General features: G+C 49.4%; 1 protein-coding gene and 1 long non-coding RNA gene across 2 annotated transcripts; one reads left to right on the top strand and one right to left on the bottom strand.

The window, feature by feature from the left end:
* The first annotated feature begins 3,648 nt into the window (after positions 1 to 3,648).
* Positions 3,649 to 27,120, top strand: LOC119337271 (ultraviolet-B receptor UVR8-like). The gene is made up of 11 exons (XM_037609389.1): positions 3,649 to 3,855; positions 3,931 to 4,075; positions 4,180 to 4,290; positions 4,380 to 4,440; positions 4,519 to 4,637; positions 4,969 to 5,054; positions 5,156 to 5,357; positions 5,788 to 5,841; positions 25,314 to 25,424; positions 25,546 to 25,602; positions 26,752 to 27,120. The coding sequence occupies exons 1-11, from the start codon at positions 3,818 to 3,820 to the stop codon at positions 26,935 to 26,937; spliced, it is 1,170 nt and encodes a 389-aa protein (XP_037465286.1). The 5' UTR covers positions 3,649 to 3,817; the 3' UTR covers positions 26,938 to 27,120.
* LOC119337274 lies at positions 5,948 to 22,677 on the bottom strand. Its single transcript, XR_005163126.1, has 4 exons — positions 20,472 to 22,677; positions 8,808 to 10,973; positions 8,087 to 8,694; positions 5,948 to 7,877 (listed from the first exon to the last, which is right to left on the bottom strand). It is a non-coding gene; the product is annotated as an uncharacterized LOC119337274 (long non-coding RNA).
* Positions 27,121 to 27,365: the final 245 nt, after the last annotated feature.

Below are 27,365 nucleotides of genomic sequence, written 5' to 3'. Positions count from 1 at the left end.
GTACAACATGAGCAACATCTTCAACGTCAACGATCTCTCCCTGTACCATGGTGAGGAGGATTTCGATCCGAGGTAGGATCTTTCCCAGGGGGGGAGATGATGCGGATCATCCCACGATCATCCCCATGGATGCATCTACATCTCCTACAACACCACTTGGACCTATGACTAGAGCACGTGCAAGAGCTCTCGAAACCGAGGTGACATCACTCCTCTCACAACTCCCTTTCGATTCACACGAGACATGGCTACTACCTCAAACGGAGACGCTTTGCATACTTAGGTACCAAGGAGTTAGCCATGGAGAAGCAAGGAGGCAAGGAGAACCGAAAGTGGAAGACATGCGTGAAGACGGAGAGGGAAAGCGCCAAGTCCCAGGCTAGCAGGACGATCCAGACGTGGGCCCGGACGATCCGGACAGAGCCCGGACAATCCGGACCCCGGTCAGGATGATCCGGCTAAATCGCCCCGAAGACACCCGAAGCTCATCCCCGAAACCGGACCATTCGGACGCCGACCCGGATCATCCGGACATCGCCCGGACATCCGGACCCCCAGACGTACATCCGGACCTGCACCGCCACCGCCTGCGTCACCAGCTCATCCGGGCCTCCTTCCGAATCATCCGGCCAGAGCCCAGATCATCCGGCTCCTCACCCGGATCATCTGGACCCCGCCTGCGTGCGCGTGTTGGGCTGATCCCATGTACCCCTTCGCCCCCCTAGACTATATATAGGATTCCTCCTCCTCCTCCTTTTGAGACCTAGTATTGGTTTAGCTCATTTGAGATAGAGCATTGCTCATCCATACAGATCTACTCCTCGTGAGGGGCCGCACCTCTTTGGAGAAGATCCACCCGGATTCAAGACCTCCATCCGGAGAAGACCATCAATACCTCCTCATGGAGAAGAACGACTACCTTTGTATCGTCCCTTGTTGACTTTGGATCTCGTGTTACTTTGTGCCTTGATGATCTAGCACATGTGTGATCATATTCGTGTTGGTTGAGTGTTTTCTCTTGCGTTTCCCCGTGTTTTCCCTCGTTCCCCTCCGCGCGTTCTTCGTGTTCCTCGTAGGGATCCTCTCCAAACGTGAAAGATCGACCCCTAGGGTTCCGCCCTACATCATCTCCCTAATTAGCCTACACACCTTAGGAAACGGAAAAAACTGTGAACTCAAAATCTCGAAGGCAAATGTCAAATGGTGGTAGCGGAATGTGGTGGTGGTTGCAGAGTTGGCAATGCGGAAGTGGAGTTGTTGGGTTATGCGAGTCGGAGTTGAAAGCACCGTCCCTAAGTAGGCGAAACACCTTAGGAGACACGACCCACAACTCGAACAAGCTCAAACAAAATTTGGTTAAGTTGGGGTGCCAGAAGTGTATGGAGGGCAAGGTTATGCGGAAGTTATGGTGGTGGTTGATGAAAAAGTAACCATCCCTACGTAGCCAAAACACCTTAGGAGACTCGAATCACTACTCAAGCAACCACTAATGCTATGGGGAACAAAATGGGTTAGGTTGCGGAAGTCGGTGGTGGTATAGCAGATGATGTGGTGGAGGATCTAGGCAAAGATGCCAAAGTTCCAAAAATTTGATGGAGTCAAATGATGTTAGAACCTATTTATATGGAGGGGGATGTCAGTGGCTATCCAACGAGCTAAAGAATGTCAAAATCGGAGTCTGGATGAATTAGTTATGAACAAAATGGTCAATCAGCCGAGGGTGAAACTGGGAGGGGCGGTTGTACCGCTTGTGAGGGCGGTTGTACCGCTCCTGGAGAGTCCCGGGGTTCCAGTTTTGGGCTGGCAGAAGTATCAGGGGATGGGGGAGCGGTTGTACCTCCTTAGAGGCCAGTTGTACCACTTTTGTCGGAAATTTTTCCAAATCTGAGTACGAGATGGACTTGGGGTGGAAATGGATGATTTCAGGGGAAAAAATGCGAAGATTTCGTGGATAAAAGATGGGGAAACTCGAGGAGATGCTAGACCCACTCGAAACAAGCAAATCCATGGATCAAAATCAACAAAACATCATCAAACCAACAAATAACAAAAAAATCTGGGGGCTATTTTGGTGGGGATTTTTGAATTTAGGACGAAATCAACAAAACAAGGCTAGAAAGTGTGTGTGTGTGTGGGGGGGGTAGGGACTCCAAATTCATGATCAACCTTGGCTCATGATACCAAGATGATGTAGGGTGGAAACCCTAGGGCCGATCTTTCACGATTGGAGCGGATCCTACGAAGAACACGAGGGGAAACACGAGAGAAATCACTCAAACCAACAAGATTCGATTACACATGTGCTAGATCCTCGAAACACAAAGAGATACACGATCCACGATCAACAAAGGACGATACAAGTAGCAAGTTCTTCTCCGTGAGGAGGTCTTGAGGGGGTCTTTCCATGAGGGGTCATGAATCCACATGGGGGATCTTCTCCGAAGAGGTCATGAACTCCAATGTAGAAGGGTATCAAGTGGATGAGCAAAGCTCTATCTCTCAAATGAGCTAATCCTTTGCTAACCCTAATTCGGAGGTAGGAGATGAGTATTTATAGTCCAATGGGTAAGTTGGGGGTTACACGGGTTGTTGACTTTTTTACTGCGCGCATGTAGAGCGGTAGTACCGGTCATGAGAGCAGTTGTACCGCCTGAAGCTCTTGGTTCCTGGAGGTGTCCCTGGAAGTCATTAGCGGTTGTACCGGTGGTTGAAGCGGTTGTACCAGTCATACGACTGTTACGGGGACAAACCGGGGCGGTACCGACCTTGCACCGCTCGATTACAGAAGTTGGATCGGTAGTTGGGCGGTAGTCGAGCGGTTGTACCGTTCGGGCGGTAGTTGGGTGGTACATGGGCGGTTGTACCTCTATCTCTGCGCTGGGAAAATCCCTCTCCATGCTCTTGGTGTCCATCTTGCACCATTCCTTCTTCTTGTTGGTTCCTTGGTACCTAAGCACACAAAATGTCTTTGTTTGAGGTAGTAGCCATGTCTCATGTGGGTCCAAGGAAAGTTTAACAAGAAGATACTTCACCTTATGTCCAATGACACATGCCCGAGCTCTCATCGTAGGTGCATTTGGGACTTGGGGAGTAGTTGAAGTGTACATGGGGATGACCCTAGGATGCTCCGCATCAATCTTTCATTGGGTTCAAATCATAGAGCCTTTGTTTGCATCTCTCTTGATAGTACAATTGTCCTATAGTCAACAGGCATCTCGGCGAAGCACACAACAGACCATCCCGGCGCCATTCTGTTCCAAGCACCAGGATGACCATCGACACGCCTGCAATTCAACCATCTTCCAAGGAGTTGGTCAGCCCAGGTGGGGAATGACGGGATCCAAGAGCAGCATGCGGGGCAACCTTGGGCCAAGCTTTAGTGCATCGGAGGAGGGCGGCGATAGGATTCCAATTAATTAGCAAGAACAAAAATATCTATTTACTCGATGATGGGCCTAGCAGGACACGTGGTGGCTGCCAGTGCCAATTGGCCATATGCGTGCAGGGCTCCCAACAGAGGAGAGCGAAAAATTGAGTGCTGACCGGAAGATGAGGTGGAATCCACCGCCTCCCCGCCTCCAAAACCCTATTGCGCGGAGCACAAAACCCTATTGCGCGGAGCACAAAACCCACACAAGACACGCGCAACAGGAAGGCGCCCTCCCCTCCTCACCCACCCCAATCCCACCTCCCGGACAGGGCCGCAACAAAAGCAGCCTCCAGCGCTGGCATTCTTGTTTTGCCGCTGCGGTTTCGCTATCTCCCCACCGCTTCCCGGCCACCTCAGACCCCGAGCCGCCCCCTCCCCCCACCCCATATGGCGCCGCCTTCCCGCCCCGTAGCCGTCCTCGCATGGTGACGCCTCCTCGCTCGCCCCCTCCGGCCGCTCTGTCCCTGAGATGTGGCGCCTGATTTCGTTGGGTTTTGCAGGGGTTCGGGGGAAGACGGGCAGCTGGGCATGGGCCGATGCGACGAGAAGGACTGGGCCCGCTGCATCGGCGCTCTGGATGCGTACGCCGTCTCCGCCGTCGTAGCCGGCAGCCGCAACTCCCTCGCCATATGCAACGACGGCAGCGTACGCTTCCATTGCCCGCTTCCTCCTTGCACTCCTTTCCTTTCTATACAGTACAGTGTTTGTTTTGATGTGGTTTCTCGCTGGCGGCCGCCGTTTCTCTGCAGCTCTTCACTTGGGGGTGGAATCAGCGGGGAACGCTCGGGCACCCGCCGGAGACCAAGACAGAGAGCTCCCCGGCGCATGTCGACGCCCTCATCGGGGTCAAGATCGTGCAGGTGAGCGCAGGATCACTCTTTTGAAATCACTCTTTTGAAATGCGATTCGCTTCTTTTGTAATGCGTGTGTCATTGGGTTTTGGTGCCAGGCAGCGATCGGCGGGTGGCATTGCCTCGCGGTGGACGACAAGGGGCGGGCTTACGCTTGGGGTAAGGGGACTCGGTTTCTTGGGTGTTTTTTTCTTTTCGGAATTGGTTGATTACATGACATGTGCGCCCATGTTCCAGGGGGCAACGAATATGGACAGTGCGGGGAGGAGCCTGAGAGGAAGGAAGATGGCACAAGGGCACTCAGGAGGGACATCCCCATCCCACAGCGATGCGCTCTCAAGCTCAAAGTTCGGCAAGTGAGTGGAATGGAATCAGATTCCTATCATGTACTACTTCCACCAGTCCCAATGTTCTTGGGATTTTAGTCATTTTTATGCATGTTTTAAGGATTGGGACTAGCAATTTTTTGCATCTTAGTGTCAACATCAGCAATATGCTTGTTGCCAACATGTGTTAGGCTGGGAGAACACATAGGATAACTTTTTGTTAGAACTGTTACAGTATGTCATGTCCAAATGAAATACTGATGTTCTAGTAAAATGATGCTAAAACTTTTCAGTCCTTCACTCCTGCTCTCCATTCAACATCATTAACTTCTGGTTTACTGTTTTCTTTCATTGACTCTAGGTAGCTGCGGGGGGGACTCACTCAGTGGTTTTGACACAAGAAGGCCATGTCTGGACATGGGGACAACCGTGGCCTCCGGGTGATATGTATGGCGCCTGTGACTTCAACTGAAATCATCAACCATTTTTATATTTTTGGTGTGTTTGTCCTCGTATCATAGTATTGACGATGTTAGTCTTCTTTTCAGCAAAAAAATATCTACGCCAGTACGTGTGCAAGGGCTTGAACAAGTGAGCATGATTGCTGTAGGGGCATTCCATAATTTGGCACTGTCAGTAGACGGAATCTTGTGGGCATGGGGTAATAATGAATATGGCCAGCTGGGGATTGGAGATACCCAACCGAGATCACAACCTATCCGTGTTGAAGGGCTATCTAACCTCTCATTGGTGAGCCACACTGGATTGTTGCTTCTTATTTCCGACATCCTTTCTAAATCAAGTTGAACATTAATGAGGTGTATGAAGATGTTACCTAACAAGCCTGGTTCATGGCTTGGTTAGACTCTAGCTGAGCAAAAGAAAAAAAAAGGTTGGTCCATTGGATCCCAGGTTAATTCATGTTGACCCGCAGTAAGTTAAGCATATAGCACCTCTGGTACTGATCGTTGAATTTATGCCATTTTTGTGGAACTTACATTTGTTCGATGTTGCCTATGTAAACAATTTCATATTGATTATGGCCTACCAGGCTACCACTAGATGCTGATAAATCACAAATACTTTTGCACACATATTTTTCCTTACCAGGCCTATGAATCCTAAAAGTCCTGTTTCTGTTTCTTGTTTATTGTTTTATATTTTCCACGTCTATTTGCAGGTTGACATTGCTGCTGGAGGTTGGCATTCAGCCGCATTAACTAAAGAAGGAGAGGTATTTCCTTTTTTCTTTCTTTCTGTAAACTGGTTTATCATCATATGATAAAATTTATTTACTCTAACCGAACCGCCGGTGCATAACGGAAGGATAAAGCATTCTGATAATGTCAAGAGAGATCGGGGTAGACCAAACTTCACATGGGTGGGTCCGTAAAGAGAGGCCTGAAAGACTGGAATAACACCAAAGAACCAGCCATGGACATGGGTGCGTGGAAGTTAACTACCCACGTGTCAGAACCATGTTTCGAGATCTTATGGGTTTCAACTCTACCCTATGCCAATTTGTTTGGGACTGAAAGGCTTTGTTGTTCTCTGACCGAACGGCCAGTTTTGACACAGTTCTATTTCATTTTATTTTGATGAAAGACGACACGGCTATAGGGAGCAACAAACTGTTCTCGCGTACTAGTTCTCGCGTACTAGGATTATTCATGAAGGGTGTTGTCCACTGTTGGCTGGTGTGTGTGTGTGTGTGTGTGTGTGTGTGTGTGTGTGTTAGTTACCTGGCCCATGTGGCCCATATACATTAGCATGCAAAGCAAGAGAGAAGAATAGAGAAGGTTGACTGATTCTAGATATTTCCTGAACGACAAGATTGTGTCAGAGCACAGGTGGGAGAAGATGTTGGGTTCTGCAGGTCGCCCGTGGTGAATCAGCAGCATGGGGTGGAGCTCCGGGCGCCCAGGGTGTCAGCGCAGCGGGGAACAAGCTCTGGGAAAAGGCCAACAGGCCCAGGCGGAGTAGTTGTGCGGGAATGGAGCCGGCGGCCGGCAGTGTGAGAGAGTGGGTCTGCCGGAGGAGACGGCAGCACTTGTCTTGGCAGTTGGCAGCGATGCTAGGTCCTGGTGGTCGGATGGAAGCAAGAGTAGGAAGTACGGAGGTGGCGGCGACCGAGAGGATGAAGCTGCAGCAAAGCCGGTGGAGAAAGAGGAACCATCGAGAGTTGTGATTGGTACAGTTCCATGTCGTATGAGTGAGGAAAGATTCAAAAAGGCAAACGAGGAAGAAACTTTGAGGGTGTATACAAGAAGAAAACCTATGAGTGAAGAGAGATGGAGAAAGCCAAATGAGGAGTCAAATTTAGTGGCGCATGCAAGGAGAAAATTGCAACATGAACAATAAATTCCAGTAGTTGGCGAGGTCCAATTGCAGGGGGAGCAACATCAGCGACATCAGATTCCAGTACTTGATGAAGTGGACTCATCTAAGAGTCAGTTGCGTGTCATAGATGATTGAATGAATGTGCCTATTGCCTTGAGGAAAGAACCATGAGCTGGGGCAGGAAATCCTCTTGGAAGGTACGGTTTTGAGCATGATACTGAAAAGTGAAAACTATGCGTCATATGACTCACCGTCACCTAGGTATAGAGCCTTCATTGCCTCCTAACAATCGTTGGTAATCCCAACCGATTGGAGAGCAGCAACGCAAGATCCTGAGTGGGATGAAGCGGTGATGGAGATGCCAGCCCTTTAGAAGAACTAGATGATACCCCGCGCGTTGCTGCGGTAAATTATGGTTATAAATTGATTAAAATAAAAAATAAAACATGACTACATAAAATGGATAGCTCTTGGTTGTGGATGGCAACGGGAATAATAAGTGAACAATTGTACGGAGCCTCTTAATGTGAAAACAAATGGCATTGATAATGTGTTATTGTTGTGGAGTTCAACTGCAAGCACCAATATACTACATTTAAATATGCCAAAATATTTATACATTAAAACTACATCTAAATATGCCAAAATATTTATACTGCAAGGAATTCAAGGCAAGAAAATCAAGTTGATACATGAGAAACACAGCCAAATAAGACTCTCGCTGACAAATTAATTGAACATTTTTTAGTTTGCTCCTTTGGTCGGAGGCGCTAGGACCCTGTAAATATAACCTCCTAGGAGGCATGTGCTCTCTCTCACCTTTTCAATGCAATGAAACGCAAAAATCACTTTGCGTTTTCTCGAAAAAAGTTTGCTCCTTTGGATGTTGCCTACCATGTCTTTGCTTTTCTGCTTTGTTGTACTAACTTCCTGTGTAGAAAACAACTTGACAATGAGAAAGAAGCACAGCCTCTAATGTATATTTACATGTATGGTTATAGAAATCATGCTAGTACATTATTTTATAGCTTTCTTACATGAAACAATAATAATGTTTAAATCACAAGAGTAAAAAAATTGACTAAAACATAACATATGTAGAAACAACATGACGGACATGGGATTATTCTTTTGATTACCTTATAAAGATTACACTGGTCCACCTTACTTGCAGCCTGATTGAATTGAATTTTCATTAACTACCTTGTTTGACATGACAAAACAAAATCTGCACAAACAACATGAGAATGGGTTACTTCATTTTAGTAGACGTATGCAGCGCCAAGATGTTGGTATTACTAATTAAATCAAAACAAATAGTCAAAGAATAATCAAATTTTAAATAAGCAGCAGCAACACAAATCATCCAAACAAATCTATATCCAACCAGCAAAAAACAATTAGTGTGTGACAATGCCTACAACGCGGACGATGGCTGGATCCTGTGTAAGGGATGGCGACCTGCTCACTCGCCAGTGCAACGGAGAGGACATAGTGCAACGTGTGATAGCTGATAAGGCAGGCAGGTTAATTGTTCAGATAGAATAACATGCAAATTCAGATATTTCAAGCAATTAGGATTCAGAGATCTACTTCACTCGAGATCATCAGATCGTTGATTACCTGGAACGTCCTTGAAGCCACGATGTAGAACCAAAAGTAGTACAGACTCTTTTTTAGTTACGCTGCTCCTTATCTGAAAGCAGTACCTCATGTCCATGTACACTTTCCCATCAGCTTCCATAAACTGCAAACAAAATTCAGACATACATACTCTGGCATAAGATAGATTCACTGGGACAAAATAACTGCACACCATCTCCTTGTAGAAACTATTTTTATGTCTGGTACATGCCGTACGTTATGATCTTTGATTTAGCAGAAGAGGAACCCGGTGCAAAGTTACCAGTTGGAGTGGTCTATTCTTCAGCCTTAAATGTGTATAAGGCTCCTGCCAAGGTTGAATGTCCTAATTACAAAACGAAATAGGGATATTATTTACAGATAACATATAATCTAGCTTGCAGTCAATGAACTAATTTCTTACTGAACAATCCTGAGTAGGCGGAAGGAAGGAGAGGAAGTAGGAGCAGGTACCATGGCCTTTTTCTTGCGAACAGCGACGGATCATCTCCGCCTTGGCCTCATGGCCAGATGCTGACGGATCACATGGTATTGGATGCTATGTCCCCACAAGGTTTAGGTGGGACAGCTCGGCAGCGGCGGCGGCGGCGTGGAGGAGCGCCAGCAGGTCCACCTCCACGACCAGTGTCTCACCATAGGTGAGGTGGTGCTCGGTGAGGTGTTGTTCCAATGTGTCGCATGCGCTCGGGAGGAAGAAGATGCAGCCGCCTCGTGGTGGCGGCATGGTCTCCAATTCGTCTGTCACCGAAAGGAGATGAGCAATAAAATCCCTCGATAGGTGATGTTCGCATGCTGCCATCTGTTTCATGTGTGTTTATGATGGGAAATCTAGGGATTGGCAGGGAGGGATGGAAGGAGAAGAGGACGACGCATCAATTGGGGAAGTTGAACAGCAAAGGATATGAGTGTTCTTGGAAGGCGAGGAGACGATGGAGTCAACAGCAGGGGAGTGGGGCACGGGGGAATCAACACTTGCGCTGCAGATCTGAGCCACCTGTGGTCAATCAAACGGTTGGAAAAAAATATGATGAGGTGGCTGCACGAGAGCACAGAGAAATCAGCTAGTGGGGATCATCTATTTAGATATAGTAGATAATACATGGGAGCTTGTAGAGCTTCCAAAAGGGAAAAGGCAGTTAATTGCAAATGGGTCTACACCGTGAAGCAAGAGTCAAATGGTAAGATGGAGAGACATAAGGCCAGACTTGTTGCAAAGGGTTATAGCCAAACCTATGGAATTGACTATGATGAGACCATTGCACCTGTGGCAAAGAGGAGTACCCTGAAAACTTTGATATCACGTGCAGTAAATTTGGGTTGGCCTTCATACCAGCTGGATGTGAAAAATGCATTTTTTTTGCATGGTGATCTTCATGAGGAAGTGTACATGGAAATTCCACCTGGTTTTGGTACATCTCAAACTCATTGAAAGTTCCTTAGGTTGAGAAAGTCATTATATGGGCTTAAGCAATCTCCATGGGCATGGTTTGATCAATTTCATTGTGCTATGTGTGGTATGGGATAGTTATAGCGCAACTCCGGCAGGCATATCACAGTTCTTGCAGTATATGTGGATGATATCATTATTATAAGGGGTGATACTGTTGAGATATCACAATTAAAGCAGACGTTAAGCAAAGAGTTTGAGATTAAGGACCTTGGCCAACAGAGGTATTTTCTAGGCAGTGGAAACTGCAACGTCCTTGAAAGGATAGTTCTCTTGCAGCTGAAGTATGTCTTGGACCTTCTTAGTGGTGCATGGATACTTGGGTGTCGAGCTGCTTCAACTCCTATCGAGCCAAATCATCAATCGTATGCACGATCTGGAAGTCCAATTGTAGGGAGAGCTACAAATGGCTTGTAGTCTGGCTCATCTATTTGTGCCACATGATACCTGACATCCTATGCAGTGAGTGTGGTCATCCGCTACATGCGTGGCCCAAGAAATCAGCACACTGTATATTGCCCTATCTAAAAGGGAGTCATGGAAGAGGTCTATTGTTTTTTCGATAAAGGGCGCTTTTATTAACTCAAAATGTAGCATCGAGCGGATACAAAACATAAAGAGCGACACCCGGCCTCTGCATAGCTAAGATGCACACAACCATCAAACAAACAGTCTGACAAAAAAAAAATAAATATAAAAACGACAAAGTGGCAACAGTAAAGCCATATGGGGCCGAAACTATGCCTATGTCGACGGAGAAGGTGGATCGACGGAGAAGGTGGATCGATTCGGAGATTATGCTGCCACCCATGTTGGGTAAAAACCTCCCTGGCCACCCGCTCCAACCGCATACACACCGCCTTGAACAGCGATTGGTACTCCATTCGGTGCAGAGTAGACCACATATGAAGCCAGTGCGTACAACGGTAAATAACCTGCATAGGAGAAGAGATTTTGTCATTAAAAACACAATCATTTCTACATAGCCAGAGCGACCATAGTAAGGCAGACGCTCCCACCGTATTAGCGTACTAAAAGTATTTGGTATTCCATCAAGCCAGTGACCATATATATTGGTAACACTTGTTGGTGGATACAAATTTGACGCTATTTGGATAACTGACCATGTAGAACGCGCAAACTTGCATTCAAAGAAGAGATTTTTGATTGTCTCGTCATGAGTACAAAAACTACATTTCTTGCTTCCTTTCCAGTTGCGTCGAGCGAGGTTGTCTTTAGTTAGCACAACTCCTCTCCGAAGATACCACATGAAAATCTTAACTTTTAGTGGAATCTTCGATTTCCAGATTTGTTTATTATTGGCCACTGGAATCTCTGTGTGCGATAGTGCACGATACATAGAATCAACTGTGAAGGACCCACATGTAGTAAGATTCCAGCGAAAGACATCCCGGCCTTGTGTCAAGTTAATCGAATCCAAACGGGATAGAAGATGTTGCCATGACACAAGACGGGGCCCAACCAAATCCCTCCGAAATGATATATCTGGCGGAGAAGTGGTCATCACATGCGCAAGAGTATCGTTCTTATCACGTACAATGCGGTACAAGGCTGGGTACTGTTCTTGGAGAGTGGTATTTCCTAGCCACTTGTCCTCCGAGAAGCGTATCTCCGAGCCGTCCTTTATCGCGAAGGATCCGAAACGGAAAAGATGTTTCTTTACCGCCATCAGACCAGCCCAAAAATGCGAGTCACCGGGCTTCCAATAAGCCTGGGATAACGCCTTTTGGCCTAAATACTTGTTGCGTAGCATAGTTTGCCAAACACCATCCTCAGTAAGAAGCTTGAACAACCATTTACTGAGTAAGGCATCATTCTTGACCTGGAGGTTGTGAACACCTAAGCCTCCTTGGTCTTTCGGTCGGCAAACGATGCTCCATTTGGTTAGTCTATACTTTTTCTTTTCATAGTCTCCTTGCCAAAAAAAAGGGGATCTGAAGTAATCCAGTCTTTGCAGTGATGGATAAGTCTGTGTACTAGGATCCTTGTGGGGCTGCAGCACATGGTCCTTGTGGCAGTTAGGAGGATGAAGTCCTGGACCATCAAGGACTGGCTGTTAGGATAGAGTTCTGTTCTTGACCATCAAGGACTGTTAGTTAGCATCTTAGACTAGCATCTTAGACTAGCATCTTAGACTGGCATCTTGGCAGCATCTTAGCATATGCCTTGGCTGGCTAGCAGCCTATAAATATGTATCCCCAACCCCTCGGGTTGGTATGGCATTGTGTGAGAAATAAACCAACGAAAATTGTCCCAACTCTCCTAGTGTCATCCACAACTATCAATGCTCAGGCTGAAAGGTCTAACAAGTGGTATCAGAGCCTCGTTAACCTGCACCCTGAGCATTTCCTGTGAGCAGCCCAAGTCGGTAGCAGCAGCTGCTCCGTCTGCCTCTGGTTACCTTCCTCCCTCCGGACTGTTGAGCAGCAGCTCGTCTTCATCAGCCTCCTCTTCACGCAACAGCCCCCCTGCAGCGAGCCATGTCTGCAGGTCGCTCTCAGCACACGGCTACCTCGAGCATGCGGCGCCGGCAAGAGGCCGAGCGCGCCGTGGCAGAGGAGCGTGAGCGAGCGGCTGTAGCAGCGGCTGCTGCGGCGGCAAGAGTGTCGAGGCTGGCTGCAGCGGAGCTGGCAGCAGCCAGAGCGGAGGTAGAAGCAGCCAGGGCGGAGGTAGAAGCAGCCCGTGAGGCTACGGCGGATGCCAAGGCACTCCGCGGCAGCCCCGGCAGCTCCAGCAGCTCCGCGCCTGCGGACGACGGCGCCGACGCAGATCGCGCCAAAGTGGCGCAGGAGCGGACGGCGCAGTGGGCAGCCGAGCACGCCCGCGCTCCAGGTGGAGGCGCGCACCGCGACGGCGGCTGCAACGACCAGGACCGCGGCCTCTACGAGGTCCGGACTGTGGTCAGGGATGTTGGTTCCAGTGTTGGGTGGCCTACCCTCACTAAAACCAACTACGTCGAGTGGGCCGGGATCATGAAGGTCAGGCTCCAGGTGCGGCGCATGTGGGAGGCAGTCCAGGACAGCAACGTCGACCACCTAGAGGATCGACGGGCGCTGGACGCCCTCATCGCCGCAGTCCCGCCCGAGATGCAGTTCTCGCTTTCCAACAAGCGGACTGCCAAGGAGGCTTGGGACGCCATCGCCGCAGCACGCATCGGCAGCGACCGTGCTCGGAAGTCCACCCTGCAGGCACTTTGTAAGGAGTGGGAGAACCTGGGCTTCAAGCCAGGTGAGGACGTTGATGACTTTGCTCTCCGTCTCAACACTCTGCTGCAGAAGATGGTGAAGTTTGGCGATGCCACCTACACCGAGGAGAGAGCTGTCGAGAAGCTTTTTCGGTGCATTCCCGAGAAGTACAAGCAGATGGCTCGCTCGATCGAGTCGTTGCTGGACCTCTCCACGATGACGATTGAGGAGGCGATAGGTCGACTCAAGGTCGTCGACACCGACGAGCCACAGCCCCCCTCGGGGCCCGTCACCACCGGCGGGAAGCTGCTCCTAACTCGGGAGCAATGGGATCCCAGCCTTGGTGACAAGAAGAAGGGGGAGCCTTCCTCCTCGACGGGCGGCCGCAAGCGTGGCAAGCAGCGTAAGGCGCGAAGAGGCCCCCTGGGCAGGGCACAAGGACGTGCCGAAGGTGACGCCCGCGGAGGCGCCAAGGACGGCGCCGCTGGCAAGCCCAGGCCGACACAAGACAACAGTTGCCACAACTGTGGCCGGTTTGGCCATTGGGCCAATGAGTGTCGGCAACCACGACAAGGCCAGGCTCACGTCGCACAGGCGAAGGAGGAGGAGACGGCTCTGTTCATGGCGCATGCAAGCATTGAGCTACCCTCGGCGACTCCAGTCGCAAAGGCTTTCATCCACCTCGATGAGCCAAAAGCACACGCTCTTCTCGGCGATGGCTTCGGGAAGGACAAGGCTACGGGGTGGTGCCTCGACACCGGCGCCACCCACCACATGACCGGTCGAAGGGAATTCTTCGCCGAGCTCGACTCTGATGCGCGAGGCTCCGTCAAGTTCGGGGATGCCTCCGCTGTGGAGATAAAGGGCGTCGGCTCCGTCATCTTCACCACCAAGATGGGAGAGCATCGGCTGCTCACGGTGTCTACTACATCCCCGCGCTAAGGAATTCCATCATCAGCTTGGGACAGCTGGATGAGAACGGCTCACGCGTGCTGATTGAGCATGGGGTCCTACGCATCTGGGATCGCCAGCGTCGCCTTCTCGCCAAGGTGCCCAGAGGTGAAAATCGACTCTACGTCCTTGATGTGCAGGTGGCACAACCGGTCTGTCTGGCTGTCCGTCGAGACGACGAGGCGTGGCAGTGGCATGAGCGCTTTGGGCACCTTCACTTTGAGGCCCTGAAGCGTCTAAGTGCCAAGGAGATGGTGCGAGGCCTGCCATGCCTCGACCATGTGGAGCAGTTCTGCGACATCTGCGTACTGACAAAGCAGAGACGACTCCCCTTTCCCCAACAGGCGAGTTTTCGGGCTAAGGAGAAGCTGGAGCTCGTGCACGGAGACCTGTGCGGCCCGGTGACGCCAGCCACACCAGGAGGTCGACGCTACTTCCTGCTGCTCGTCGACGATCTCTCCCGCTACATGTGGGTGATGATCCTCGGCAGTAAGGGAGAAGCGGCGGACGCCATCAGGCGCGCGCAGGTTGGTGTGGAGGCGGAGAGCGGCCGCAAATTGCGCGTGTTGCGCACTGACAACGGCGGCGAGTTCACGGCGGCTGAATTCGCGTCGTACTGCGCGCCGATGAGGGCATCCAGCGCCACTACTCCGCGCCGTACAGCCCGCAGCAAAACGGCGTCGTCGAGCGGCGCAACCAGACGGTTGTGGGGATGGCTCGGGCTCTCCTCAAGCAGAGAGGGATGCCGGCTGTCTTCTGGGGAGAGGCGGTGCTAACGGCCGTCTACATCCTCAACCGCTCTCCTACTAAGGCACTCGACGGCAGAACTCCGTACGAGGCCTGGCATGGGCGGAAGCCGGCGGTCTCTCATTTGCGGGTCTTTGGCTGCCTTGCGTTCGCCAAGGAGCTCGGCCACATCGGCAAGCTCGACGACAGGAGCACTCCGGGAGTCTTCATCGGCTACGCGGAGGGCTCAAAGGCCTACCGCATCCTCGACCCAAAGACACAACGTGTGCGCACAGCGCGAGACGTCGTGTTCAACGAAGGGCGAGGGTGGCAATGGGACAAGGCGGTGGACGACGGCTCGACGCCGACGTATGACGACTTCATTGTCGAGTACGCTCACTTCAAGGAAGCTGGGGGAGCAAGCAGCTCCTCTTCACCGGGCACGTCTACCCCGGCCCCCAAAACTACATCGACCCGGCGCCTGCTACACCGACGACACCACAACCGGCGACGCCGCATACTCCAGCCCCGGCGGTCGCCACTCCGGGCTCGTCTTCATCAGCACCAGCTCACGCAGAGCACAACCCGATGAAGTTCGCTTCCCCGCTCACTCATGACGAGGAGCGGGTCGACGCATGGTATGGAGGCGAACCGCTGCGGTACCGTACGATGGATAATGTGCTCGGCGACCAGCCGGTGCCAGGACTGGTGCCACGTGACCTGGAGGCGCAGCTACAGCTCGTGTGTGAAGACGGCGAACCACGGTCCTTTGCAGAGGCCGAGAGAGACGCGGCATGGCGCGCCGCGATGAAGTTGGAGATGGATGCGGTCGAGCAAAACCGCACCTGGGAGCTTGCTGATCTCCCTCGAGGTCACCGCGCAATCACCCTTAAGTGGGTGTTCAAGCTGAAGAGGGATGGAGCCGGTGCCATCATCAAGCACAAGGCTCGTTTGGTGGCCCGAGGCTTCTTGCAGCAGGAAGGAGTCGACTTCGACGACGCTTTCGCTCCCGTGGCACGGATGGAGTCCGTGCAACTTCTCCTTGCGCTGGCTGCCCAGGAGGGCTGGCGTGTCCACCACATGGACGTTAAGTCGGCATTCCTCAATGGCGACTTGAAGGAGGAAGTCTACGTGCATCAGCCACCGGGGTTTACGATTCCCGGCCAGGAGGGCAAGGTGCTCCGCCTGCGCAAGGCTCTCTATGGCCTGCGGCAGGCACCCAGGGCGTGGAACGCCAAGCTGGACTCCACGCTGAAGAAGATGGGTTTCGAGCAGAGCCCGCATGAGGCTGCCGTCTACCGACGGGGGAGTGGAGGAAATGCCCTGCTGGTGGGCGTCTACGTTGACGACCTGGTGATCACCGGCACCAAAGATGCAGAGGTGGCGGCGTTCAAGGAAGACATGAAGGCCACGTTCCAGATGAGTGACCTGGGGCTCCTCTCCTTCTATCTAGGGATTGAGGTGCACCAGGACCACTCCGGGATCGCGCTTCGACAGTCCGCCTACGCCAAGCGCATCGTTGAGCTAGCTGGGCTCACCGACTGCCATCCAGCTCTCACTCCGATGGAGGAGAGGCTGAAACTAAGTCGCGACAGCACGACGGAGGAAGTGGATGCTACGCAGTACCGACGCCTTGTGGGGAGCCTTCGCTACCTCACTCACACACGGCCGGACTTGGCATTCTCTGTCGGCTATGTCAGTCGGTTCATGGAGCGACCAACGTCGGAACACCAGCAGGCAGTGAAGAGGATCGTCCGCTACATAGCAGGGACCCTCGACCACGGCCTCCATTACCCTAGGTGTCCTGGGGCGGCACACTTCGTCGGGTACAGCGACAGCGACCACGCCGGCGACATCGACACCAGCAAGAGCACGAGCGGGATCCTCCTCTTCCTCGGCAAGTGTCTCGTGAGTTGGCAATCAGTCAAGCAGCAGGTGGTGGCCCTGTCCAGCTGTGAGGCTGAGTACATAGCGGCCTCCACCGCCTGTACTCAGGCGCTTTGGCTTGCTCGACTGCTTGGTGATCTTCTCGTTCAAGACACCAGAACGGTGCAGCTCCTGGTGGACAGCAAGTCCGCCCTGGCCCTGGCAAAGAACCCCGTGTTCCACGAACGGAGCAAGCACATCCGACTGAGGTATCACTTCATCCGCAGCTGTGTGGAAGAAGGGAGCATCGAGGCGAGCTACATCAACACCAAGGATCAGCTCGCAGACCTGCTCACCAAGCCCCTTGGGAGGGTCAAGTTCCTCAAACTTTGCTCCAGGATTGGGATGATTCAACTCTCCCACAAGACGACGTACAAGACTTAGGGGGAGAATGATGGATAAGTCTGTGTACTAGGGTCCTTGTGGGGCTGCAGCACATGGTCCTTGTGGCAGTTAGGAGGATAAAGTCCTGGACCATCAAGGACTGGCTGTTAGGATAGAGTTCTGTTCTTGACCATCAAGGACTGTCAGTTAGCATCTTAGACTAGCATCTTAGACTAGCATCTTGGCAGCATCTTAGCATATGCCTTGGCTGGCTAGCAGCCTATAAATATGTATCCCCAACCCCTCGGGTTGGTATGGCATTGTGTGAGAAATAAACCAACGAAAATTGTCCCAACTCTCCTAGTTGGAAAATTGATAATTGTATCCACAACTATCAATGCTCAGGCTGAAAGGTCTAACATGCAGAACCCCTTTGGGTAGTTGGAAAAATGAGAGCATGTAGAGAACCATGTTGGTGAGGACAGAATTGATCAAAACTAGTCGTCCTCCAACGGAGAGCAATTTTCCTTTCCAACTGCTCAACCTTTCTCCAATCGTTCTTCAACATGTTTCCACTCCGCATTAGTGAAACGCCGATAATGAATCGGAATTCCCAAATATTTAATCGGGAATTGGCCTTGTGCACATCCAAACAAGTCAGCATATTGTGCAGCCGTCTCCTTGGCTTCTCCAAAACAGAACAATTCACTTTTATGGAAGTTGATTTTCAAGCCTGACATTTGCTCAAAAGCTGAAAGCAGAAGTTTCAGATTTCTCGCCTTATCAAGGTCATGTTCCATAAAAAGAATCGTATCATCGGCATATTGCAAGATAGAGAGTCCTCCATCAACAAAATGTGGCACTACTCCTGCAATTTGACCATCCCGTTTGGCGCGTTCAATCAAAGTAGCTAGCATGTCAGCGACAATGTTAAATAACATTGGAGACAGTGAGTCACCTTGACGTAATCCTTTTTTCGTCTGGAAGTAATGGCCTACGTCATCATTGACTTTGATAGCCACACTGCCTCCAGTAACGAAATTTTGGATTCAATCACACCATTTATCGGAGAAGCCTTTCATTCTCAGGGTCTGCTGTAGAAATGACCATTTGACTTTATCATATGCCTTTTCAAAGTCAATTTTCAATACTACCCCACTCATGTTCTTTCGGTGCATCTCGTGAACGGTCTCGTGAAGGATAACTACTCCATCGAGTATATTTCTTCCTTGCATGAAAGCCGTTTGGGATGGCCGAACAACATGGTCAGCAACCACATTGAGCCTATTAGTCGCTACTTTGGTGAATATTTTGAAGCTGACATTAAGGAGGCATATCGGTCTGTATTGTTGGATCCGTCCAGCCTCCTTTGTCTTGGGCAACAAAACAATCTCTCCAAAATTTAGCCTCGATAGGTCAAGTTGGCCGGCATGAAGACAATTGAACAACTCCATTAGGTCAGTCTTGATGACATCCCAGAAATTCTGATAGAACTCTGCGGGGAAGCCATCAGGTCCTGGAGCTTTATTGTGTTCCATTTGAAACACCGCAGCTCTCACCTCCTCTTCAGAGAAAGGTGCCGTCAGGATATCATTCTCTTCAATCGTGACTTGTGGAATATCATCTATTCGGGTCTCATCGAGACTGAAGTTCCCTTCATCTGGAGCCCCAAATAGAGACTTGTAGTATTTTGTTATATAACGCTTAAGCTCTTCCTGGCCTTCGATCCGTCCCTCATCCTGTTCGAGGCTAAAAATACACTTTTTCCGGTGTCGCCCATTGGCAACCAATTGGAAATAACGTGTATTGCTATCTCCCTCGAGAATGAATTGGGCGCCGGATCTTCGATACCACTTGAGTTCCTCTTCTCACAATAGACGTGCCATTTGCTCATTGGATTGATTTTTTATGTCAATCTCATGTTGAGACAAAGTGCGAGTCTCTGCGATTTTGTCGAAGTCATCAATAATAGTGGAAAGACGCTGCTTTTCTTTTTTATATATGCCACTGGTGTGTTTCGCCCATCCAGTCAGGAACTGCCTTGCGGCTCGAATTTTGAAGTTCCATCTCTGAATTGGTGTGCGACCAACGGCGGGCCTCTCCCATACATTCTTAACCATATTTGCAAAGCCATCACGTTGTAACCATCCCAATTCGAATTTGAATGGGCGGCGAGCATTGGGAGGACTAGCAGAGTTAGACTCAAGAATGATGGGTGCATGGTCCGAAAGTGTCTCAATACGCTCTAGGGCACGCACTGTTGCCAGAGGGAAATTTAGTTCCCATTCGGTATCCATGAGTACCCGATCGAGTTTCTCGTATGTCGGCACCGGACGATTATTGGCCCAAGTGAATTGTCGCCCCGACATACTGGCTTCTCGAAGATTCAAACTGTCAATTACAGCGTTGAATAAGAAAGGCCAGTGAGTGTCAAAACGATCGTTATTTTTCTCTTCCTGGTACCTAAGGATATTAAAGTCGCCTCCAATAAGCATTGGGTGTGGATTATCCTTAGCCAGGTTCACCAATTCCCGCAGGAAAGCGGATTTATTCTCATCTTGGGCAGCCCCATAGACCGCGACCAGACTCCATGTAAAATTATCAGCTCTGTTTCGGAGATGGAATTTGATGTGAAATTCACCAACCGAAAAAGATAACAATTCCATGGTTGTTGTTTGTATCCCAAGTAAGATTCCTCCGGACCTTCCACGTGGTGGTAAACAATGCCATGTGTAGTCAAAACCACCAGATAGGTGGTCAAAGACATGTGCACGGAAGTCACATTTACCTGCCTCGGAAATTGCTACAAAATCCAGCCCATGCTCTCGCACACAATCACTAACGTGTTTATGTTTAGCCAAGTTTGAAAGACCTCTGCTATTCCAAAACATGCCTCTCATGTGGAAACTCGGGTTGGGTTGGATATCTTCGCCTTTTTGGACGATTTTTGTTTCTTTTTTGAGGAATGAGATTTAGACTTACGCGAAGACGCAGTGAAGTCACAAAACATGGACCCTGGTCGTGCATCATCTAATCCAACCTCAGTTACCGCACCAACCAAGTGGGAGAGAAGCGGACCATCATATGTGGCCGTCGATTCCTCCTCCTCAGTTTCAGGGTACGGCAGGGGGCTTGAACACTTAGGAAAAACCTTTAATCGGTCGATCTCCTTGTGTTTTAGCACCCCCACCGACATACGCACATCATTATTATTCTTCCCAATTGTAATTCCGACGTTATTTAAACTAGAACAAATACGAGTACCAGAAAAAGAAAGAAATGATTTATTGCAAGGTGTACCTATTGGTGAGTCCAGATTACGCTCCGCCTGACGCCGCATCGCCTTCGTGAGAGAGTTCTCGTCCGTGATCGAGGACCCGTCAGCAAAGGAGAAGTGATGGTCGCTACGCCGGATGGGAGTAATCTTCACATTGGTCGGAGTAGAATGGCGCGTCGGTGGCGGCGTTGGAGCAGACCGAGGCGATCCCAACGGTGCAGCAGTCCCAGGCCCCGGTGGTACATCAGATCTCCTTGCTGTGCCTCATGGCTGGACCGAGTTGAACCGCAGCAGCCAGAGGACAGAGAGGCGCGCTCTGTTGCGTTGTCGACGACACATGAGTAGGCGTAACCTTGGTCTGGGCAGGCATAGGCTGAACTGGGCGTCCATCGATAGTGACAGGTGAAGTACCCAGTTCAGCGACAGCGGCTACCTGCAGCTTCGGTTGGCCAGAGCCACACAACTCCACAAGTGAGCACATGCTAGCTGATGCATCCATGCAAGGAACCGTACGTATGCATGTCTCTGCCCCTTTGCCTGTAGTTGCACCCATCAATCCATGCACGTTCACGGCAGGCACCTGCGGTGCCATAAGCACAGGTAACGCCCGCTGTTGCTGAACCTGGTGCGGTGTACGTTCTGTCGGAGGCACAATTGAGCCTAAGTTGACAGATGTCGAGACCGGAGGCGGCACCGGCAATAACGACGGCGAAGTGTAACCTGCAACAAACTCGCCGTCCATGTTCGAGGATCCTGTAGTATGCGGCAGCTCGGACAACGGCGCGGCGAGGGATGCAGTCATCATAGGTACTGGAGTGCTCGAACTCGAGGTTGGAGGCGGATTCACACCCCCTGAGCTAACTTTCTTTGCTTTCTTGCTAGCATCATCCCCATTAAATTCATCATCCGTTCATGACCTTTGTCTGAGCTATCATCATGTTTCTTCCAGATTCGAGGTATAAAATCCGCATCCGGAATATAGTCTTCCTTTTCAACCTCATAGCAAAAGTTATACCCATCCAGCTTGACAAACGCTTCCGCAGTCGTAGAATCCCCTCCCAAGTTATTATTGTGGGTGAAAATATCCAAAGAGCGAACCGCAACCTGAATGCGAATGATACCATGACGACGCAAGGCATACAGGTCAACATCTTGAGTGGCTCCGATGACCGATCCAACAGCCCAAAGTCCGAGAAAGTGTCGTAGCGAGTGAGGAACGCCGTAAACATGGAACCCATACAGTCTCTAGAGAAACATAAGATGGGACATCTTCAACTTTCCATTCTTTGAAAGAAATCTCAACGCCGTGCGACTTGACTCGAACCTCTAGGTCAGCCATTCGGTGGAGATCGTCAAAGGAGGGGAATGACACCAAAAAGGCGTCCTTGCCATGCGGAATAGCCTCCCACTTCCATTGAGTCTGGGTCCGAACGATTCTAGCAATGTCAGCTTCAAGCACTGCTGCAGGTAGCTCCCCGCCGGAGACCGAGACCAAGGCAGTTGGCGACGCCGATGGAGAAGTGTCCACGTCTTTGCACACATGCTCTGGGATCTGAATGAACATGGTAGCATTAGAACCCTGTCCACAAAACGATGCAGAGGGCCGGGTCTGCTTCAGAACGGGACAACGGAATAGAGCGTGCTTGAAATTGTTGCAGATGTAGCAATAGTGCACCACAGAACAGTCCTTGGACAGATGATCATTGGACCGGCATTTGAAACAGTACATCTTTTCTTTCTTAGCTTTCGGCACATTGACACCAGCCCCCTCCTGTTGAGCGGCAACCGTGCTGCCGGAATCGGTCATGGGCGGCATGCCATGGGAGACTGCGAAGTTCGCATTAACGGTGGGCGCCTGAAGTGTTGGCCCTCCAGGAACATCAGGCTGACGCCCCTTCTTCTTCTTCCTCTTATTATTTCCTCCTGTGTTTGACAGACCTGTACCAAAGGCGAACCCCTGCCCGCTCATATTCGTAGGAGCAAGCTGAAAGGGGCCCGAGCCTAGGCAGGGGGCTTGTTGAACAACTGCATTGACCGGGCCAGTTGGGAAGGGCTGCTGCCTGGCCGGAGCGCCAAACCTAGGAGGTCCAGCGGCCGGACCAAACCCGGCTAAAGGTGTACCAGTCTGATCTGTCGGAGCAGACGAGGTCGAGGCGCCGATGGAGTTCGGCGTTGCTGATGCAGTGGAGGCAAGCCCAGACCTCGGAGGGAGCGGCGGCACCCCAGCCATTGGAGACGACGGTGAGATGCGCAGTGCGTCGGCGTAGGAACAGTGCGAGATAGACGCAGGCGAGACGAACGAGCGATTAGGTCTATTGTTTAAGGCCAATGGGCACTTAAATGTAGAGGGCTACTGTGATGCTGATTGGGCTAGTTGCATTGATGCCAGAAGGTCAACATTTGGCTTTTGTGTCTTTGTTGGAGTAAACCTTCGAGGAGGATGAAGCAGCCGGTGGTCTCCTGATCTACAACTGAAGCAGAATATAGAGCAATGTCTTTTTGTTTGTGCGAGATGCTGTGGATGAAAGGCCTCATATCAGAGTTAAAGGCTACTAAGGAGAGGACCACTGAAGCTCGGGTGTGATAACAAGTCAGCAATCAACATCGCAAATTATCTAGTTTGGCATGACCGAACAAAGCATGTGTAGATCGTTTTTTTCATAAAAGAGAGGCTTGACGAGGGAACACTGAAGCTAATCCATGTTACTTCCGTGGAAAAATAGCTGATTGCATATTGAAGGGGTCAGGAACAAAAGAGTGTTTGTCAGCATGTGACAAGACGTGGATTATAGATATCTATCGTCCATCTTGAGGTGTGCGTGTGTGTGTGCGGCCCATATACACTAGGGGGAATATCAGGTGCTCCAGCGTCGTAGGTGATACGAGCTTCCGGGTCATCGGATCCCAGATCCAGCGACATCTGAGGGGCTACTACACTTGCACGCGATTCTCAGACTTTTGAAGGGCTTTTTTGAGAAATGTTCAGAGTCCCCTAGGTGCATTCGGATCTGAGATCCAATGGCTTCCGATAGCTCGTATCACCGGAGCATCTAAGGGTGTGTTTGGTTGAGGAACGAAGTGGAATGGAATGTCATGGTTCCATTCCATTAGAATGGGTTGGTTCCGTCCATGTGTTTGGTTGAGAACAATATGTGGAATGGAATGGTGACATTTCGATGTTTGGTTGGAGAGATGAAATGGAATGGATTGTATTCTTCTCACCCCTTGTAAATTAATATATGAACATATAACATCAAAGATATGAACAACTATCTCCTCTTGCACCAAACCATATGATCAAGATCATACATTCACAGTCCAAACAAGAATGAAAAATATAAGAAAGATATAGAAAGAAAAAGATATGCACATGATCATGCCACGGTCAAGGTCCTCAATGGCTAAGGCTAATAAATCAGTTGGTTCGTTGCCATTGGCGATCTGACTGCCACCATCTCCTCTGCCTTACCTCCATGTTAGCGTCATATGGAAGGAAGAAACTGAAATTGCTCCTGATAGTCCTCACCGACCAACACACACCTGGCTGCTACTCAGCTACAAAATCGATCGGTACTCTTCCCTGCTCCTCGATCCTGGTCGCACCCTCTCACCAGCAGGTCAGACTACCACCGGCCCCCAGATTAGTTCACCGCCGCGACCTCCGAAGGCCTGGTCCCTGCCGCCGCCGGATTAGCCTCTTCCCAGCCGCCCATCTTCAAGACCCCTGCTCCGCCGCCCCTCGTCCATCGTGCCGCAGTCTAGAGAGGAGGAGATGAGGAAGAGGAGGAGCGCGGCGCGGATCGAGGGAGAGGAGCAGCCGGCGGCGAGGATCGAGGGAGCATAGCAGATGCCGGCGCGGATCGAGGCAGAGGAGTCGCGATAGGCTTTCGGGGGAGCGAGAGGAAAGACGAGAGAGACGACCGGTTCCGCGTGATTCCTCCGATTTGGAGGTCTCACCGCGTTCCGGATATTGGGCGAATATTCCCTAGGTGGGAACAGATGATTGAACCAAACGCAGGAACGAGGCTCTGGGGCAGGTCCGACCCATGCTGTTCCACTTCGTGATAGGAACCAAACACACCCTAAGGCGCTGGAGCACCTGATCTCTCCCTATACACTAGTATGTATAGCAATAGAAGAGTAGAGAAGGTTGATTGATTCCAGATAGTTCTTGACCGAGAACATTCATGTCATAACTTTTAACGGGCTTGAGAATCAATATAATCTGACAAGTTTGTTATTCCTTCTGTTCATGATCAAAATATGTCCATAAGAAACTCTGGCAAAGATATAAAGCTAACTAGACTTGAGCTTTGAAGAAGTTGGGCTCATCTGTTGGCTCAATGTTGGCGGACATGCAAATAACTGACTGGCTCAATGTTGGCTGCTCAGTTAGGTCACACCTAGTTCGTTCCAAATTTTCTGCATAAATAGTAGGGCGGACATGCAAATGTGTATGGATGCAGGAAGCTATTAGTTGTGACCACTGGAATAATGATGAGAAGAGAAGCACAATGCAACTGTCATTTGGTGTGGTACTGCCATCAGAGCAAGAAGGCTAAGAGATAACAGCGAATTGACATGGTGAATATATCAGTTGAAAACTAAATTTAGGAAGCATGTATTTACTATTCTGAAGTTTTGTTCAATGGGCAATTGCGAATCTTCTAGGTTTGAAACAAATGTATTTTGGTAATTGCTATGCATAAATTAGAAGAAATGAGTCCGTTTCCAAATTCGTGATTGTTAAACTGATGAAGGAAAATGTATTTTTAGCTCTTAGTTGGAACTTCCTATTTTCCATATATGTACTGCTCGAGCTTGAATATGCTTTGGCACAATCATCTGTTTTGCGGTCTCTGCAGGTATATGCTTGGGGAAGAGGAGAACATGGGAGGCTCGGCTTTGGGGATGATAAGAGCAGTCACATGGTGCCGCTAAAGGTTCAGCTTCTAGCTGGCGAGGATATTGTTCAGGTAGTTTAACATGGGCCTGAAATGTTGTATTGAATTTCTTGATTGTCTGTCGCCTATAAGCGTCTGACTGAGGTTTGTTTCCAAGTTCAGCACCAGGGTTCACTCTTCTAAATGCTTGCAGGTATCATGTGGAGGGACCCATTCAGTTGTGCTAACCAGTGATGGCCGAATGTTCTCTGTAAGTAGAAAATTTGGAGTTGCTTACATGCACTACTTGTAAATATCTTTTTGGATATGTCAGCTAGAATAAGCAACTTTTGGAGGTGTTAGCTATGCAGATAAAATAAATTAAACATAGTTTTAAAGCTATTTTGGGTTTACCAGAACTAGGACAGACAAAATATGGTTTCGCACGAAGATAATGCATTGTTATTAATTGATATTGTTTCACTGACCATTGTAACCAGTCGAAATGGGTACCTCTATTATAGGCATTGCACGAAGATAATGCATTGCAGCTCTTAGGTGCCACACACCCCTATATGAGTACAGCATTAAGAAAAAATATCAGAAAATTTCAAAAAATTCTGAAATTTTGGGATATCAAACCTGGGTGCCCGTTGTACACCCGTATTCTGTTTCGTGGAGAATGGGTGCCCGTGGTAGTATCCGTGGCGAAGGAAATACGGTCTATTCCCTACGAAACTGAATACGGGTGTACAATGGGCACCCAGGTTTAATATTCCAAAATTTCAGAATTTTTTGAAATTTCGTGATATATTTTTTAATGCTATGAGAGCCACAAATCCTCCTCGTACGAATCGGCTATCTGTGCTAGTAATATGAATTGCTTGAAGAATTTTCATATTCTCAGGGTCATAGATATGCTTTGAAAACATCATGATTCATGTGATATCCAGAGGCCGGGGATAATCCTCCTTTTTGGAAAAAGTTGTATAATTATCACCCGTGTCACAAGTTAGTACTGCTTAGGTTAGGTACTACTCCCTCCTTAAACTAATATAAGAGTGTTTGTAATCTAAACGCTCTTATATTAGTTTACGGAGGGAGTAAAGAGCAAAACGTGTATGTTTTAAAAAATATTTTCTTTACCATGTTTGTTAGAAACCCCACTGTTTTCTTTAGCTTCGAAAGGTCATATTGCTGACAATGCCAATAATGTTTGCTGATAAGCCCTCCTCTTGTACGAACATTTGAATAGTACTCCGTCTGTCCCATAATATAAGAACGTTTTTGACACTACACTAGTGTAAAAATCGTTGTTATATTATGAGACAGAGGGAGTACATTACTGTCTGTAACCAGTGGATTTCTTTATTAATGAGCTTTATTTATGCTCATCCTTTTTCCCTTTCTTTGTTTGCAGTATGGGAGGGGCGATCATGGCCGTCTAGGCGACGGTAGGAAGGTGACTACGGGTCACCCAATGGAAGTGCCCATAAACTTGCCGCCACCAAAGACCAGCACCAGCTCCGAAGGGCTATGGCAAGCGAACTACGTTGCCTGTGGCGGACGACACACACTCGCCATCGTGACATGGACCGATATGTAACAGGGCATGATCACTTGAGTGTATGAATTGAAATTGTGGTAACAGTAATGGAGAATAAGAAGTAGGAAGTTGTGCACTTCAGGCTTCAATTGAATGTTCCGATTAACAAATTCTGTGCCGACTTACCAATGTTGTTTTCTCCTTTGCATGTCAACGCAGCTATCTTGAGTCGGTTCGAATTGCAAAGATTCTATAATGCTAAATGTTATCTAGCTATAACACGGATTAAGTATGTGAACCCAATCTTGTGTTTACAACAATCTCTCCCTAATCTTCTTTCCCTATAATAATAATAATAATAATAATAATAATAATCTCTTCCTAATAATAAAGCACGGATTGACTCCATGGGTTCACCGTCACAATACGCTTCTCGTGAATTTACGCTTTCAGTTTTTTTAACACGTCCATATTTTTTCCAAAATTCA

The sequence above is a fragment of the Triticum dicoccoides genome, chromosome 7B (assembly GCF_002162155.2).
Source record: "Triticum dicoccoides isolate Atlit2015 ecotype Zavitan chromosome 7B, WEW_v2.0, whole genome shotgun sequence".
Classification (NCBI taxonomy): Eukaryota; Viridiplantae; Streptophyta; class Magnoliopsida; order Poales; family Poaceae; genus Triticum; species Triticum dicoccoides.
Note: the sequence above shows the minus strand (reverse complement) of the source record. Positions and strands in the feature narration are given on the sequence as shown.

Excerpts from the sequence above, each read along its gene's own strand:
- LOC119337271 (XM_037609389.1), top strand. The coding sequence starts at position 3,818 with ATGGCGCCGCCTTCCCGCCCCGTAGCCGTCCTCGCATG. Across the intron at positions 3,856-3,930 it reads CCCGTAGCCGTCCTCGCATG|GGGTTCGGGGGAAGACGGGC; the intron begins GTGACGCCTCCT and ends TGGGTTTTGCAG. Across the intron at positions 4,291-4,379 it reads TCGGGGTCAAGATCGTGCAG|GCAGCGATCGGCGGGTGGCA; the intron begins GTGAGCGCAGGA and ends TTTTGGTGCCAG.